Below are 17,565 nucleotides of genomic sequence, written 5' to 3'. Positions count from 1 at the left end.
TTAAACATTTAAGAGCAATACTTATTTTTAGCCGCGGACGGCTGTCTCGGTCTTTAAGAGTTAAAACCGTTGATATGCAATTGTTCATGGTATGATAATCGTGCACGTTCAAATCGTGGTAGACCGTCATACCGGTATATTGTTACAACCCTAGGCCAGCTAGTAAGTGCTGTGCAGGTAAAACCTCACTCCTCTGACCTTTAAAGGTGCTCTAGTGACAGACGCTAGAGGCCATGGTCTTTAGCCTCCTTGGTAGAGCAACTGACTCCCTTGCGGATCGATCCCAGCTCGGAGCAGGTTGGGCGGCGTAGAACCAGTGGGATTACACCTGTATATATTATTCATCACTTTAGAAACCTCAGTAAACTGTAGGAATTTGTGCACTGTAAAAAAAAATATGACAAATACTCCTTAGAGATTTTGCAGATTTGGTGGCTGCACATCCATGATGCGAATCTACCATTTCACCACATCCCAAAGGTGCTCTATTGAATTGAGATCTGGTGACTGTGGAAGCCATTTAAGTACAGTGAACTCACTGTCATGTTTAAGAAACCAGTCTGAGATGATTCGTGCTTTATGACATGGCGCATTATCCTGCTGGAAGTAGCCATCAGAAGATGGGTACACTGTGGTCATAAAGTTATGGACACGGTCAGCAGCAATACTCAGGTAGGCTGTGGTGTTGACACAATGCTCGATTGGCACTAATGAGCCCAAAGTGTGCCTACAAAATATCCCCCCCACCATTACACCACCACCACCAGGCTGAACTGTTGATACAAGGCAGGATGGACCCTTTATGTTGTTGATGCCAATTCTGACCCGACCATCTGAATGCAGCAGCAGAAATTGAGACTCATCAGACCACATTACTCCAATCTTCTATTGTTCAATTTTGGTGAGCTTGTGTGAATTGTAACCTCTGTTCCCCTTCGGTTGGGGAACTTCAGTGCCATGAATGGGAGGATTCGGATCAGAAGCCGCTTATCTGGAGAGTATTGAACGGGCCAATGAATGAAATTAATTGGCAGCGTAAGCTTGCGCAGGTGTGCGACATCTGCAATTATCTCAGCATATAAGCACACCTGAAGCCAGCAGACGCCATCCTTTTCGCTTCAGATCCTTTCTGAGTGAGTCGATGAGGGTTCCTCTTGCTGATCAGCACTTCAGAGCGAACGAGTGTGTCTCCCGGTCCAGAGTGGGTCTTCGCGGTGGCAGACGGTCGAGCTGGGTTACTCCCTTGCCTGCGGTTCTTTGGGTCTGGTCCTCCAGAGCGGTGCGTATAGTTGCAACTTTTCCTAAAAGAGCAACACAGTCGTGCAGCACGTCCTTTTCAGGATGGCGCTCCGACTGTGCGTTTCTGGATGCGGGGGTTTCCTGTCACCGGATGATGGACACGATCACTGCATTGCATGTTTGGGGGTCCAGCATGTTAATGCGGTGCTCGCGGGCGGTTCATGTCGTCATTGCGATGCCATGACCGTTGCACAGCTAAGATCGCGGCTAACTTTCGCAAGAGAGCGAGCCACCCCAGTTGCCTCCTGCTCTAAAAAAGCAGCGGGCGCTCGGGCAGATCTGAGGGTTTCAGCGGGAGCTAATCCGCCGCCCACGGGCTCGCGGACCTCTCGCTCCTCACGGCGCTCCATCCAAGCTTCGGGTGGTGAGAGTGATCCGTCTAACCAGATGGTAGCTCTCACACTCGCTGACACCGGAGATCAGATGTCCTCCGCGGCATCGGAGGGTGGGCTTTCACTGTCCGACGAAGATCCGGACCCGCTCGCCCCCTCCGGGCAGGTGAGCGCTGTCAAATCGGATCCTGAAGCGGACATGTTAGCCGTGCTTTCCCGGGCTGCTTCGGCCGTGGGGTTGGAGATGGTTTATCCCCCAGCTCCGCGGCCGGACCGACTAGATGGGTGCTACGTAGAGGACCAGAAGGCGAAGCCTTCGAAGCCTCTCGTCCCCTTCTTCCCGGAAGTGCACAGTAGGCTCACGCAGTCCTGGAGGGCACCTTTCTCTGCCCGTGCTGCGAGTGCCTCCGCCCTCACCGCCCTTGACGGCGGAGCTGCCAGGGGGTATGAGGCGATCCCGTCAGTGGAGCGCGCTATCGCGGTCAATCTTTGTCCGCGCGGCGCCTCTACGTGGCGGGGTTTGCCCCGCCTCCCGTCCAAAGCCTGTAGGTTGTCTGCCTCCCTCGGAGCCAGAGCTTATAAGGCTGCGGGCCAGGCTGCTTCTGCTTTGCACGCGATGGCCACCTACCAGCGCTACCAAGCGCAGGCGCTGGCCGAGCTGCACGAGGGCGGGTCCAACCCAAGCTTATTACATGAGCTGCGCACCGCGACCGACTATGCTCTTCGGACTACTAAGTCCGCCGCGTGTGCGCTGGGGAGGACGATGTCCACACTTGTGGTTCAGGAACGCCACCTCTGGCTAAACCTGGCCGATATGCGCGACGTTGACAAAGTTCGCTTTCTTGACTCGCCCATATCCCAGGCTGGCCTGTTCGGCGACACCGTCGGTGAATTCACCCAGGAATTCAAGGCGGTGAAAGAGCAGTCGGATGCGATGGGCAATGTCATCTATCGGCGTGGCCGTAAGCCCGCTCCGCCCGCCGAGCCATCCACCTCCGCTGTTCCTCGCCGAGGGCGCCCGCCAACGAGTGCTGCCCCGCCCCCGCCTGCGCCTCCGGCCAAGCGGGCGCGGCGTTCACCTCGAAAGCAGGCAGCCCCTCCTGCCCAGGGCGCCGTTAAGTCCGGTAAACGGACCGCGAAGCGTCCCTGAGACAGGCCATCCGGAGAAGAGGAAACTTGCTCTTTCCCCGCTGGAGGGCGGGGCCCCGATAACAACGGTACTTTTCAGTGCCACCAAAACATCAGTAAAAGAGCACTTTTTCCCTTCCCCGGATGTGACTGCACGAGTTCTGCCAGTCCGGGACGCGCTGCCTTCCGGCTCGCAGACTCTACGTGCTTCGCCAGTGGCTCACGAGCGCTGGGGGGACGGTCTCCCTTTCCTCAGCCCTCCAGCCCCCTCTCCGGAGTCAGGGTGCGGAGCCAGAGCGAATCGCTCTCCTCCAGCTCTTCCGCGGGACCCTCGTGCTTCCCGGATCAGCACACCCACTCCGCGCTGCCCCACCGCTGGTACGTCAGCGATTGTAGCGATGACTCCATTAGCGAGGGCTCTGCCTGCCTGGTTAGCGCGGGCCAGCCCCTCGCGGTGGCTCATACGCACAATCAGACTCGGTTACGCGATTCAGTTCGCGAAACGGCCCCCCAAGTTTACGGGCGTGTATTTCTCCAGGGTCAACCCCCTGTCCGCCCCTGTCTTGCGAGAGGAGATTGCTGCCCTCCTGGCGAAGGGTGCAATCGAGCCGGTTCCTCCAGCCGAGATGGAGAGTGGGTTTTACAGCCCATACTTCATCGTACCCAAAAAGAGCGGTGGGTCACGGCCAATCCTAGATCTGCGCGTTTTGAACCGCTGTCTGCACAAGCTGCCGTTCAGAATGCTCACGCAGAGGCGCATTCTCCAATGCGTTCGTCCTCGGGATTGGTTTGCAGCCATAGACCTGAAGGACGCGTATTTCCATGTCTCCATTCTTCCACGCCACCGCCAATTTCTGCGGTTTGCGTTCGAGGGTCGAGCGTGGCAGTACAAGGTCCTCCCCTTCGGGCTCTCTCTGTCTCCGCGGGTCTTCACCAAACTCGCGGAGGGTGCCCTAGCGCCCCTTCGGCTCGCGGGCATTCGCATACTCAATTATCTCGACGACTGGCTGATTTTAGCCCACTCGCGGGAGCAATTGATTATGCACAGGGACAAGGTGCTTCGGCATCTCCGCCTACTGGGGCTTCAGGTCAACCGAGAAAAGAGCAAACTCGCCCCCGTGCAGAGGATTTCTTTTCTCGGGATGGAGCTGGACTCGATCACCATGGTAGCGCACCTCTCCGAGGAACGCGCTCGCCTGTTGCTGAACTGTCTGAGGGAGCTCGACAGCAAACTAGTGGTCCCACTGAAGTTCTTTCAGAGGCTCCTGGGGCATATGGCATCCGCAGCCGCCGTCACGCCGCTCGGGTTGCTCCATATGAGACCACTTCAGCACTGGCTTCACGATCGGGTCCCCAGACGCGCATGGCACGCGGGCACACACCGGGTCTCGGTTACTGCGCTGTGTCGCCGCGCCCTCAGCCCTTGGAACGACCCCTCGTTCCTACAGGCCGGTGTGCCTCTAGGACAGGCGTCCAGCCATGTTGTTGTTTCAACAGACGCTTCCAACACGGGTTGGGGGGCCGTGTGTCGCGGGCATGCGGCTGCGGGCCTCTGGAAGGGTGCCCAGCTGCATTGGCATATCAATCGCCTAGAGCTGTTGGCAGTGTTCCTCGCTCTCCACCGCTTTTTACCGGTGCTGGAGCGGCAACACGTGCTGGTCAGGACGGACAGTATGGCGGCGGCGGCGTATATCAACCGCATGGGGGGTATGCGCTCTCGCCGCATGTCTCAGCTCGCCCGCCGTCTGCTCCTCTGGAGTCACCCGCGGCTGAAATCGCTGCGCGCCATTCACGTCCCAGGCACGCTCAATCGTGCAGCCGATGCGCTCTCACGACAGCTGTTACGCCCTGGAGAATGGAGACTCCACCCCGAGTCTGTTCAGCTGATATGGGCGCGATTCGGGGAGGCCCAGATCGATCTGTTTGCTTCCCCCGAGAACGCTCACTGCCAGTTGTTTTTTTCCCTGACCGAGGGCTCTCTCGGCACGGATGCACTGGCCCACAGCTGGCCTCGGGGCATGCGCAAGTATGCGTTTCCCCCAGTGAGCCTGCTCGCGCAGTTTCTGTGCAAGGTCAGGGAGGACGAGGAACAGGTTCTGCTAGTTGCGCCCCTTTGGCCCAACCGGACCTGGATATCAGAGCTCTCACTCCTCGCGACGGCCCTCCCCTGGCGGATCCCTTTGAGAGAGGACCTACTCTCTCAGGGACAGGGCACCATCTGGCACCCTCGCCCCGATCTTTGGAACCTCCACGTGTGGTCCCTAGACGCGAGGAAGACTTAGGTAACCTACCGACTGCGGTGGTTAATACCATCACTCAGGCTAGAGCCCCCTCCACGAGGCGCGCCTACGCCCTGAAGTGGAGTCTATTCACTGAATGGTGCGTCTCTCGCAGAGAAGACCCCCGAAATTGCCAGATTAGTGTTGTGCTCTATTTCCTTCAAGAGAAGTTGGACAGCAGGCTGTCGCCCTCCACTCTCAAGGTTACGTGGCCGCCATCTCCGCTTAGCGCGGTAGCTGGCGGCACCGTGGGAAAGCATAACCTGGTCATCCAGTTCCTTAGGGGTGCTAGGCGAATTAATCCATCTCGCCCCCCTCTCATGCCCTCTTGGGATCTCGCCCTCGTTCTCACGAGTCTGCGATCCGATCCCTTTGAGCCACTCGAATCAGTATCTCTAAGATTTCTGTCCCTGAAGACAGCTCTGCTGGTTGCGTTGGCCTCCATCAAGAGGGTCGGGGACCTGGAGGCATTTTCGGTCAGTGACTCGTGCCTGGAATTCGGGCCGGATTACTCTCACGTTATCCTGAGACCCCGCCCCGGTTATGTGCCCAAGGTTCCTACCACCCCCTTTAGAGATCAGGTAGTGAACCTGCAAGCGCTGCCCCCGGAGGAGGCAGACCCAGCCCTTTCTTTACTTTGTCCAGTTCGCGCTCTGCGCATTTATGTGGACCGTACTCAGAATTTTAGATCATCTGAGCAGCTCTTTGTCTGTTATGGCGGTCGGCAGCAGGGAAGTGCCGTATCGAAACAAAGATTATCCCACTGGATTGTGGATGCCATTTCACTCGCTTATTCGAGTCGAGGTCAGCCGTGTCCCCCGGGAGTACGTGCACACTCCACTCGGAGCGTTGCATCCTCTTGGGCGCGTGCACGCGGCGCCTCTCTAACAGACATCTGTAGAGCTGCGGGCTGGGCGACACCCAACACATTTGCAAGGTTTTACAATCTGCGAGTGGAGCCGGTTTCCTCAAGGGTATTAGGTAACCCTTTGGTGATTGAGGAGACAACTCGGTAGGGTGTTGAAACACGCTTGCTGCGCCATTCTCCCTAACACGGAGGTACGTGCGCCTTTTTTATCTGTCAGTAAAGTTCCCCGTCAGGTGAGCCCTGCAGATTCCTCCGTGGCCCCCAGCACTGACTCAGCGGAGGAGTCACTTGCTGGCCCACTACATTGTAGGTCTGCCCGCTGGTCAGCCCGCGTTTTGGGTATAGGTGCCTGCTATGCGTGATCCCCACTAGGCGATCCCATATGCTTATTCCGCCACGGTTAAGTCCCCCCCCTGGGCGGACCCGTGTCTTCCCTCTCCGCTAACCACTCTTTGCTATGCGTACTCCCCCTTTTTAGGGCTAGTCCATAGGTAAATTCTGCCATCTATCCCCCCCTTGGGTAACGGATGGCCTCCGCAGCGTCCTCCCTATCGGGATTGCACGCTTCCCAACGTACTGTCGTATTTCCTAGAATTATCTAGATGCTCACGACTTCCCAAAAAATATATCTAATCCGTAAAACTTCTGTTGAAGTAGGATAAATTAGGGCCAGGGACACGTTGGAGGACCGCGCCCCCCATGATGTGGGTGCGTCACGCTTGCTTGACTATCTCCTCATCGGGGGTGTTGGTAAGGTGCAGTCATTATGGCGCTTTCCATATTCTCCCATTCATGGCACTGAAGTTCCCCAACCGAAGGGGAACGTTCGAGGTTACAGAAGTAACCCTTCGTTCCCCGAGGAGGGGAACGGAAGTGCCATATTCCGTCGCCATAATGACTGTCCCTTAGCTGTTTGAAAGTCTCTTCAGCTTAAAAGGATGGCGTCTGCTGGCTTCAGGTGTGCTTATATGCTGAGATAATTGCAGATGTCGCACACCTGCGCAAGCTTACGCTGCCAATTAATTTCATTCATTGGCCCGTTCAATACTCTCCAGATAAGCGGCTTCTGATCCGAATCCTCCCATTCATGGCACTTCCGTTCCCCTCCTCGGGGAACGAAGGGTTACTTCTGTAACCTCGAACGTTTCCTGCTCTTAGCTGACAGGAGTGACACCTGGTGTGGTCTTCTGCTGCTGTAGCCCATCTGCTTCAAGGTTTGATGTGTTGTGCATTGAGAGATGCTCTTCTGCATACCTTAGTTGTAACGAGTGCTTATTTGAGTTACTGTTGCCTTTTTATCAGCTCGAACCAGTCTGGCCATTCTCCTCTGACCTCTGGCATCAACAAGGCATTTGCGCCCACAGAACTGCCGCTCACTGGATATTTTCTCTTTTTTGGACCATTCTCTGTAAACCCTAGATATGGTTGTGCTTGAAAATCCCAGTAGTTTTTGAAATACATCCTTAATGCCACATTCAAAGTAATGTAGACATGGTCAAGACGATCTGCTGCGCAAAACTTTTGAGCTTTACCAGCACTGCATTCGGCTGAATTTGTGCTCAGAATTCCTATTTTATCCCTCTATGAGAAAATAAGCTGAGATACAAATCTCTCTGAGGCCCTGGAAGATCCAGTCATACATCACAAGCGATGCAGCTGTACTTTCCGATGAGAACTTGCTTCAGAATGCAGAATTACACCCACTATAAAACAAACATCTCTCTTCCTGCATGCGCTCCTCTTTTTCTTGACCCAGTCCTCACTTTCAGTTCAGCTCTTAGGAAAAACAGTCACTTCCTTTTATCATGATGCACATTCAGGCTAGATCACTCAGCATTTACACGTCAGATTTACTAGCCGGCTGTCAGGGCTTGTTCTTCGTTTTCACAAAAAAGCTATTCTTGTTATCTTTAGTCTTATGGCGGCCTTTACAAAAGTACTGGAGGGTTATCAAATCTTATGCAGATGTTGAGAATAAGCGTGTTTTTCCCTCGGGCCCTTCTCTCTCCTGAGGCCTTGACAAAATCTCTTTCAAGAGCGACTTTATACTGAGGCTGATTTTTTGTTGTTGTATAAACTAACTGCCATATAATTTAGCTGATAACGCTGTAGAGTAATTCTCTGTAAATGAGGCAAATCTCTGGTTGTCTGATAACACGCCATGTCTGATATGTTCCCCTGACTTAAGCAGAGAGAAAAGATTGACATCAAGAGCAAGAGAGAGAGATATTTAATGATTAGATCAATTAATCATGATAAAAAAAACAATCGTCATTAATTACAAAATAACCCAGCATCACATCTCTATTCAGTCTCAAAAACATTCATTCTCGTTAATTGGAATTGTTTGTTGTTATTCTGGGTTTTAAGCATGGGCATTGCTAGACCAAATTTAAGGGGTTAAATTTCTCAACCCCTCTAAAAATGTTGTCACCTCATCCTCCCCCCTCCCTAATCTTCAACTCTAATGGTGCGGTCACACCAGACGCAGATGAAGCATCAAGTGCAAGTGATTTACATGTTAAGTCAATGCAAAGACGTGAATAGACATCCTGCGAACCGATTGATGAATAAATGAGGCGGTGCGAATGACGTGGCACGAGTTGAGCATTTTTCGCGTTTGCCGATTTGCTCGAGATGGAAAATCTGAATTTTATCAGACATTCTCGCAGTATTAACCAATCAGGAGTTTGCTCTTGTAAGGGCATTATGACATAGTGACTGTTCCTCTTGAGAAATCCTCTTGCTGGAGGATTCTGGAGAATTTTAACTCACAGAGCTTGGTGCACCTCTGAAAGGATATAGTAGACTCAGACACAGCGCCAAACGAATTTACACTGTTTTTCAGTCTTGCTAAAGCACATAAACAAAGCTATTCTCTTAATAGAATCCATGTTAACTATTTAGCAACGAAACTAGAGTCACCAGGCGGACAGAAGCCTTGACCATGATTTGAAATGTGAAGTGAATTTGATGTGCGAATGAAGTGAGTAAACTCAAAATATTTACGTGTCTATTTAGGCAAGAATAGCGTGATTTATATGCGCATGTTGCTTCTGGTGTAAACAACATTACGTAGCCCTCCCTAAAATGACACTCCTAAAATCGCCCCTGGTTTTAAGCATATTGCATAAATATAAATGAGACAGAGAGAGGAAAGGTAAAATAAAAGTTAAAAGGATTAATTCTCTAAGTTTCAAAACCAAAATCTCATTTCACCATCCTATGAAAGCTTATTAACACCAGCCGATCTTATACTTCTAGGGTCTCTGAGATAATTTCTATGAGTAAAAATCTCCAAAATGACCCCAAACCCCTTATCTGTTCATTCAGAGAGAAATCCATTTTCAAAATGTCTTCTCTGTCAACAAACAACACTGAGTTGAAAATGTCAGTAATACAGTATAAAAGGGAATTACAAACAATAAAATGCTAACACTTTTTTTTAATGTTCAATAGCTCACACCATTATCCACACATTAAATAAGGCTATTACCTCAATAAACGATCAAGTAGCAAATATTATTAAATATTTATATAAAAAAATAGGAAGGTCATTATCCAGTATACTGTAAAAAAGTTGACTCAACTTAAAATTTTAAGGTAACTTGCTGCAAAGCTTTTTGAGTTGACTCAACTTAAATCGGGTTAAACTTAACTCAACAACAACAACAACAAAAAAATGCTTTGCAGAAAGTTGAGTCAATAAATAATTTTTCTATAAATAATAGTGTGAATTGTAGCTTAAATTAAAATGTTACCAACACAATAAATAAAATAGAAAAAAGGTGCAAATAAATTAAATAATTTAGATTATTAAAAATAATAGCCTAATATACATATTTAATTAAGTAATCACATCTTTGTAAGACTTTACTTGACGGTGTGTTCTGTTATGGCACTTTTATATTAATGATATGACACATCATTATTATGGAGATATTATGCATGCTCAGTTAGACCATTTTAAATGCAAAGATGGCATTGTTTGAGAAGTATTTGTTATGACAACTTGACTTAACTATATCCCAACCTTTCAACGTCTTTGTTATGACATCTTGACCTTATCAAGACAATACAACTTGTCATAAATCCGTCATAAACATGATTGCAATGAAACCCTTCTGCAAGCTTTTAGAAATTATTAAGACCTTTTTTCTTACCTTGAAATGTTGAAGTTGAAGAACAAGTTCATCGAGCTGTCTTCTTTTGTCCTCGATCTCAGCTTGTCTTTTTCGTTTTTCCTGAAAACATAATAAAAATGTTGTGTTAAAATACTGTTAAATGACTCAGACTTAACTTTATTATCCAGTTTAGGGAAACTGAAATTGCAGCAAGGTGCTGCAACTGTCACGATCACCAGCGATCTAACATCCAGAGATCCCTGGTAAACTCACATTCACACAAACTACAAATCTGTCATGTGATGGACTACATATTAAGTCATGCTACACATTCACCTGCTCCAAGTCTCCACTGATTAGACTCTCACAGCTGATGCCGCTTTTGGGACTGATTACTGCACTACATAAGCAGCACAAACACATTCAATGTTCCCTGCATTTGGATCCTCACCTCCGTTGTCAGTGTCACATCCCCGTTACAGAAGAAAGTAGTAGTCTAATCAGTGGAAACTTGGAGCAGGTGAGTGTGTGTGTTGCATGACTTAATATGTTGTCCATAACATGGCGGATTTGTAGTTCGTGTTTACCAGCACTCTCTGGATGTTAGATCGCTGGTGATTGTGACAGCAACACAAGCGAAGTTCCATGTACACATTAATAAAATATTACCACACAACATACAATACATCATTATGTACTGTAGGTGCATCTCCCTCCCCCTGGAATGACTTAATGGCCACCATTATAAAATAATTTCTAGTTCTATTTGTCTTGATGGCAGCAGCTAAAACACAGAGTACACTGGATGATCCGGGGTGCATAGAGCTCTCTTTAAAACATAATTATGGTCAATTACCATTGGACCAGTTTGGTTAAAACCGATGATCTTGCCTGCCACCTTCACCAGGCTACTCAGCCTGTTCTTATTTGACACACTCAGATTACTGTATCAAGCTACCATGCAGAAAGAGAAAACGGATTCAATAAATAGTTTATAAAACCGTGTCATCATAGAGGTACAAACCTGAAACGATCTAAGTTTCCTCAGAACTCTTCCTCTTTGTTGAACTTTTTTTTATAGACAGCTGTTGTCAACAACGACCCCTAGATATTTATGTGTGTCAACAACTTCAATGACAAATAATGAATTCTGTGATAATAAAAAACATGGATTTAAATCAATGTTATGCCTTCATACACTCTCAGAAATAAAGGTACAGGAGCTGTCACTAGGGTGGTACCTTTTTCAAAAATACAAATTTGTACCTACAAGCTCCATATTGATACCTAAATATGTTCCTCTTAAAATTTTTAGGTACTAATATATACTTTTGAGGTACCAGCATGGATGTTTTAAGTACAAATGCGTACATTTTGAAAAGGTACCACCCCAGTGACAGTTTGCGTACGTTTATTTTTGAGAGTGCAGATGCTTGTTGACAATTAAGCTTGCATCAAATCAATGTAACCCCGTCCAGAAGCATTTTCAGGATTTCTTCACATTGTTTTGAGTTTTTTTTGTTACATTAGCTAAGGAAAGCATTTTAGCTAGGAAAACAAAGAAATCCGTTTACTGTAGCTATTCATATCTAAACACTTAAGCAGCTGTTTCACTGCTGACGTCAAGAAAACAGGAAGTCATTCATCTCCAATAAAGAGTTGCACGGGGACAGAAATAAAGTTGTTTATCATGGCAAATACTGTTGGGTGTGTTGGAAATATGGCTGATGTGAGAAAAGTTGGTAGCAGTTTTTATGTTACAGAACATATACTTAACGTACCGAGTTATTTAAGGTTACTAAATGAATTCCCTGCTGAAAAATCCAGCTTAAACCAGCCTAGGCTGGTTGACTGGTTTTAGCTGGTTGACCAGGCTGGTTTTAGAGGGGTTTTGGCCATTTACAGGCGGGTTTCCAGCTATTTCCAGCCTGGTCTTAGCTGGTCAGGCTGAAAAATGACCTGCTAAATCCAGCTAAAACCAGCTTGACCACCTTGGTTTAAGCTGGATATAGCTGGTTTTGGCTGGGCTCCCAGCCTGGCTAGGCTGGTCAAGCTGGTTTTAGCTGGTCATGTCCCAGCCTGACCAGCTAAGACCAGGCTGGAAATGGCTGGAAACCAGCCTGGAAATGGCCAAAACCCCTCTAAAACCAGCCTGGTCAACCAGCTAAAACCAGCCAACCAGCCTAGGCTGGTTTAAGCTGGATTTTTCAGTAGGGTTAAGATTAGGTTTAGGGGTTTAGTGATGGTACCAACTTAGTACATAGTTGAAGTATTAACTACATAGTTTATATACGTGAAACTGAACAGTAATGATAAAATACAAAGGGTGGTTTCAATGCTATAGTGCTAAAGTTAGCATGTTCCCAGATCTCCTACTGCACCTTTAACAAAAGTAAAGTAAATCAAGAAAGCTAGTACGCATGGGCCACAAAGTGTTGGTGAAATAACGAATGATCTAGTGTCATAAGGTTTTTTATTTTCATCTATTTGGTGTGTGCGCTCATGACTTAGCTTTGGACAGCAGAAAGGGTCGTGCATTTTCAATGCCATAATGCTAAGTTAGCATTTTCACAGATCTCCTACTGCACCTTTAATATAAGTAAATCAAAAAAGCTAGTATGCATGGGCCACAAATTGTTGATAAAATAACACGATCTAGTGTTTTATTGTTCATCTATTCGGTGTGTGCATTCGTGACTGCTGTGGAGAGCAGAGAGGGACATGCATTTTCAATGCTATAGTGCTAAAGTTAGCATATTCCCAGATCTCCTACTGCAATCAAGAAAGCTAGTATGCAAAGGCCACAAGTTGTTGATGAAATAATACATGATTTAGTGTCCTAAGGTTGTCTATAGTCATCTATTCTGTGTGTGCGTTCATGACTTTGCTTTGGACGACAGGGAGGGATGTGCCTTTTCAATGCTATAGTGCTAAAGTTAGCATGTTCCCAGATCTCCTACTGCACCCTTATTATAAGTAAAGTACACCAAGAAAGCTAGTATGCATAAGCCTTTAAGTGTTGATGAAGTAACACATGATCTAGTGTTATAAGGTTGTCTATGGTCATCTATTTGATGTGTGTGTTCATGACTTTGCTTTAGACGGCAAAAAGGGGTGTGTTTTAAATGCTATAGTGCTAAAGTTAGCATTTTCCCAGATCTCCTACTGCACCTTTAACATAAGGAAATTAGTTCAAGAAATCTATTCGATGTGTGCATCATGACTTTGCTTTGGATGGCAGAGAGGGATGTGCCTTTTCAGTGCTATAGTGCTAAAGTCAGCATTTCACAGATCTCCTATTACAATCAAGAAAGCTAGTATGCATAGGCCACAAATTGTTGATGAAATAACACATGATCTAGTGTCATAAGGTTGTCTATGGCCATCTATTTGGTATGTGTGTTCATGACTTTGCTTTGGACAGCAGAGAGGGACGTGCGTTGTCAATGCTATAGTGCTAAAGTTAGCATTTTCATAGACCTCCTGCTGCAATCAAGAAAGCTAGTATGCAAAGGCCACAAATTGTTGATGAAATAATACATGATCTAGTGTTTTAAGGTTGTCTATAGTCATCTATTTGGTGTATGCGTTCATGACTTTGCTTTGGACGGTAGAGTGGGTTTTCAATTTCTTTAATGCTATAATGCTAAATTTAGCATGTTCCCAGATCTCCTCCTGCACCTTTATTATAAGTTAAGTACACCAAGAAAGCTAGTATGCATAAGCCTTTAAGTGTTAATAAAGTAACACGTGATATAGTGTCATAGGGTTGTCTATGGTCATCTATTCGATGTGTGTGTTCATGACTTTGCTTTGGACAGCAGAGAGGGATTTGAGTTTTCAATGCTATAGTGCTAAAGTTAGCATTTTCCCAGATCTCCTACTGCACCTTCACCAAAAGTAAAGTAAATCAAGATAGCTAGTATGCATGGGCCACGAATAGCTGGTGAAATAACACATTACCCTGCTGAAAAATCCAGCTTAAACCAGCCTAGGCTGGTTGGCTGGTTTTAGCTGGTTGACCAGCCTGGTTTTAGAGGGGTTTTGGCCATTTCCAGGCTGGTTTCCAGCCATTTCCAGCCTGGTTTTAGCTGGTCTGGCTGGAAAATGACCATCTAAATCCAGCTAAAACCAGGTTTAAGCTGGACATAGCTGGTTTTGGCTGGACTCCCATCCTGGCTAGGCTGGTCAAGCTGGTTTTAGATGGTCATCTCCCAGCAAGTTTGTCTTTGGTTATGTAATCGGTGTGTGCATTCATGACTTTGCTTTGGACGGCAGAGAGGGACGTGCATTTTCAAAGCTATAGTGGTAAAGTTAGCATTTTCCCAGATTTCCTACTGCACCTTTAACATAGGTAAATCAAGAAAGCTAGTATGCATAGGCCACAAAGTGTAGGTGAAATAACACTGTATGGTTCAAGGAAGCATAAACAAAGTGCCAGCAAAAAGTTTGTCCACACCTTTTAATGCCATCTTTCAAATAACGAAATGACATCATAATCCAAGCCCCACAGGTTTGCTCTCTGCAGATGATTTAATTCTTACTCCCTTTACATGACCACAGAAGCCCACAGAGGGAATCTGAGCCACATATGTGGGTTATTCGGCTTTGTTGAGCGTGCGCTCACATATCTTGGCTCTCTTTGACACAATTTCATGAGCACATTCCAGCACTGAGCACTGCTGCAGTGAGTCTGGTCCCCTGTGAGCTCAGACAAGGGAAACAACTGATATGCTATCCAGATGTGAACAAATGGGCCTCTAAAAAAAATGGACCCTTAGACTTCTGTCAGTGAACGATGCCACTGGATTTTACATGAACGCTAAAAGGAACTGACTGAGCTGAGAACTGTGGTGACTCGAGCGTAGTTACTGATTGTGACATGTGACTGTGGAGTCTTAAAGGGGACCTATTATGAAAAATTGACTACTATAAATGGTTTATACATAGTACGGTTCTAAGGCCCTTGGCATGTGGCCTCGAGCCATTGCATGCCTCCCACCAGTGCCAATATACAGCTATATCGCACTGCTAGAAGTGTGATAATGTTTATACACATACACACACACTGATATGCTGCAATGACTCCTTTAACTACGAGATCAGTGTAGCGAATTTTGACACTCTCGGCGCCTTCGGTGTAAATGCACAGTAAGAGGCATTATAAATGTTGAGTTTTAAGATGAACAAATGAACACTGTATTCCATAAACTACCTTATTCTGAGCTACTTCGTGTTGACATTTTCAGTTTTTCACTGAGATAACATTAGTCCTGTTTTTAATCTGCCACTATGCTGATGCATAGGTGTTTGTAGCCCCGCCCTCTTTTGAAAAGAACACAATCTAATTTGAATTTAAAGCAACAGTCACCAAAAAAAGCAGATTTTGAATCATAGAATAATAGGGGCAGTTTCAAAGTGTTATCAAAATAGTGTTTGTGTTGTATTTTGAGCTGAAACTTCACATACACACTCTAGGGACATCTGAGACTTATTTGTAAAAAAGAGAAGTAATAGGTCCCCTTTAAGTTGCATGAAGATATGTTTGGCAAAAATGCATTGTATGGCTCACGATATTTTATTTTAAAGCCAAAAATCATTCTATCATAAAGTAAAGATGATGTTGCATGAAGATATTTAGTAATTTACCTACCGTAAATAAATATAAAACTTACTTTTTGATTAATAATGTGCATTTCTAAGTACTTTTAGACAAAGTAGTACGTACTTCTAAGTAGTTTAGACAACTTTAACAGTGATTTTTGAAACCTCAGATTCCAGATTTTTAAATACAGCTGTTGTTTCTTTTGCAAATGTTGTCCTTTACTCACAAACCAAACGTCAAGTTACTTTATTTATTCAGATGATTTATAAATCTCAATGATAGGAATCAAACACTTAAGGTTTTAGTTTTATACTTATCATTTTGTGGTCCTAACGCAAGGCCGGAGTGAGACTCTTTTTCAGCCCTGGAGTTTTAAGCCTCAGACCGGCCCACCTCAGTTCACCACTGACTATATTAAAATAAGGTTATTTCCAATTCAGTTTCTAATGACACTATCACGTCTTTTTTTGAGAAAACAGCTCTTTTAGAACTTCAAATGTTCAACAACCCTTACAGTATTATGTCTTAACAATAAAAATGAAAAAACAAAAAATTGTTACTCAGACAAGGACCGAACCCAGGTTGGCCTCGTCATAACGTATACTAACCACTGTACCACAACAGCTGTACGTTGAATGGTGACTTATCTAGTTATATCATCATTAACCTGCAGGCTGCATCCTGCTCACGAGGCTATGCGAAAATAGATAAAAAGAGCAGAGCTGCGGTAAAATAATGAATAAGAAGGCTGTGGTCAAGTAAATAAATAAAAAAAAATTTTAAAAAGTGTGACTGCTGAGAGCAACCGATTCTGGAACTAGGGACACCGGCCCTCGCGGCCAAAAAACGGACCTTCCCACCGGGAATTCTCCCGGTCCTCACGATTAGCCAATACGGACCTGTCCTAACGCATATGTTACGAAAAAGGAAATATCGAGAAGTAAATATATATGTATATGCTATGGAGTCCCTAAAAGGAAGAACATTTATGTCTTAGTGCATATTATAGCCCATAGAGAAACTTAGCATTTACACAACACATTTTAGTGGTCTTCTGAGAAACACTGCATTCATTCAGAAAATGTTTGGGTTCCTCAGAGAAGCCTTGCGAAACCTGTGCATTTCCCTGAGAAATCGTCAGTGTTCACTTGCAGAACTGCTGCATTTTACTGATTTCCACTGCATTGTCTCATTGTTAGGTTTCCTAAACATCCATGTTCCTCTAACAACTTTTGCATTTTCTCAAAAAAGGTCTGCATTCCCTTCGAAAATGTTGCATTTGCATGCCATATTTATATGTTCCCCAAAGAAGCCTTGCATTCGCTTGCAAAACATTTTTGCTCCAACTTTGTGTGTGCTCAAAAATATTTAGTTCCTTAGAGAAACACATTTCCTTGGCTTTTGGCAAGAAACGTGTGGTTTGCTAACAAAGTTTCGAGCTCCTCGTAGAAACTCATAACATTCACTCGTAAAGATTTGGTTTGTTCAAATATCTTTTGTTTTCCTCCCAGAAATGTTGTGCTTGCTTTCAAAACTTTGTGGTCCTCCAAGTATATTAATAATTTGAAAATAAGAATGAGTTTCTCAAAACAACCTTCTACTTTTGGTTGGAAATTGGATTAAGACTGGGAAAGTTTGCATTTACATTACTTTAGTTTACCTTTTTGTATAAATAACCCATGAGTAGGCCCACACGGAATCTGCGCGCGCAGATTTCCACCGATTTTTAGCCCATCATTAATTCTGTTTATTTACTTGAGTAAATCTAAGTTGATTCAGTTTTTAAATTAATTACAGTAATATAATTGACTAATATAAAAATGTTCATCTTATTTATGTACAATGCAGTTTGTAAAGTAATATTTTCTGTCTTTTAGTAGATATATTATATGAGACACTTGCTTTGTTTACCAAATAAAGTGAATCTAAT

At 45.6% G+C, this 17,565-nt stretch overlaps 3 protein-coding genes across 13 annotated transcripts in view; 1 reads left to right on the top strand and 2 right to left on the bottom strand.

Annotated features, from left to right (window-relative positions):
• The window catches only part of lyrm7 (LYR motif containing 7), a 434,641-nt gene that overhangs the window by 198,882 nt on the left and 218,194 nt on the right, over positions 1 to 17,565 (bottom strand). The gene's annotated exons all lie outside the window — the stretch shown is intronic.
• The window catches only part of plppr1 (phospholipid phosphatase related 1), a 373,854-nt gene that overhangs the window by 150,088 nt on the left and 206,201 nt on the right, over positions 1 to 17,565 (top strand). The gene's annotated exons all lie outside the window — the stretch shown is intronic.
• The window catches only part of palm2akap2 (PALM2 and AKAP2 fusion), a 219,445-nt gene that overhangs the window by 148,036 nt on the left and 53,844 nt on the right, over positions 1 to 17,565 (bottom strand). For all 10 annotated transcript variants that reach the window (XM_068223712.2, XM_068223713.2, XM_068223715.2 and 7 more), the window contains 1 exon segment: positions 10,070 to 10,150. In XM_068223712.2, coding sequence (XP_068079813.1) covers positions 10,070 to 10,150 — 81 coding nt within the window.

The sequence above is a fragment of the Danio rerio genome, chromosome 10, assembly GCF_049306965.1.
Source record: "Danio rerio strain Tuebingen ecotype United States chromosome 10, GRCz12tu, whole genome shotgun sequence".
In the NCBI taxonomy this organism is placed as follows: domain Eukaryota; kingdom Metazoa; phylum Chordata; class Actinopteri; order Cypriniformes; family Danionidae; genus Danio; species Danio rerio.
The sequence above is the reverse complement of the archived record's forward strand: the minus strand, read 5'-3'. Positions and strand labels throughout refer to the sequence as shown.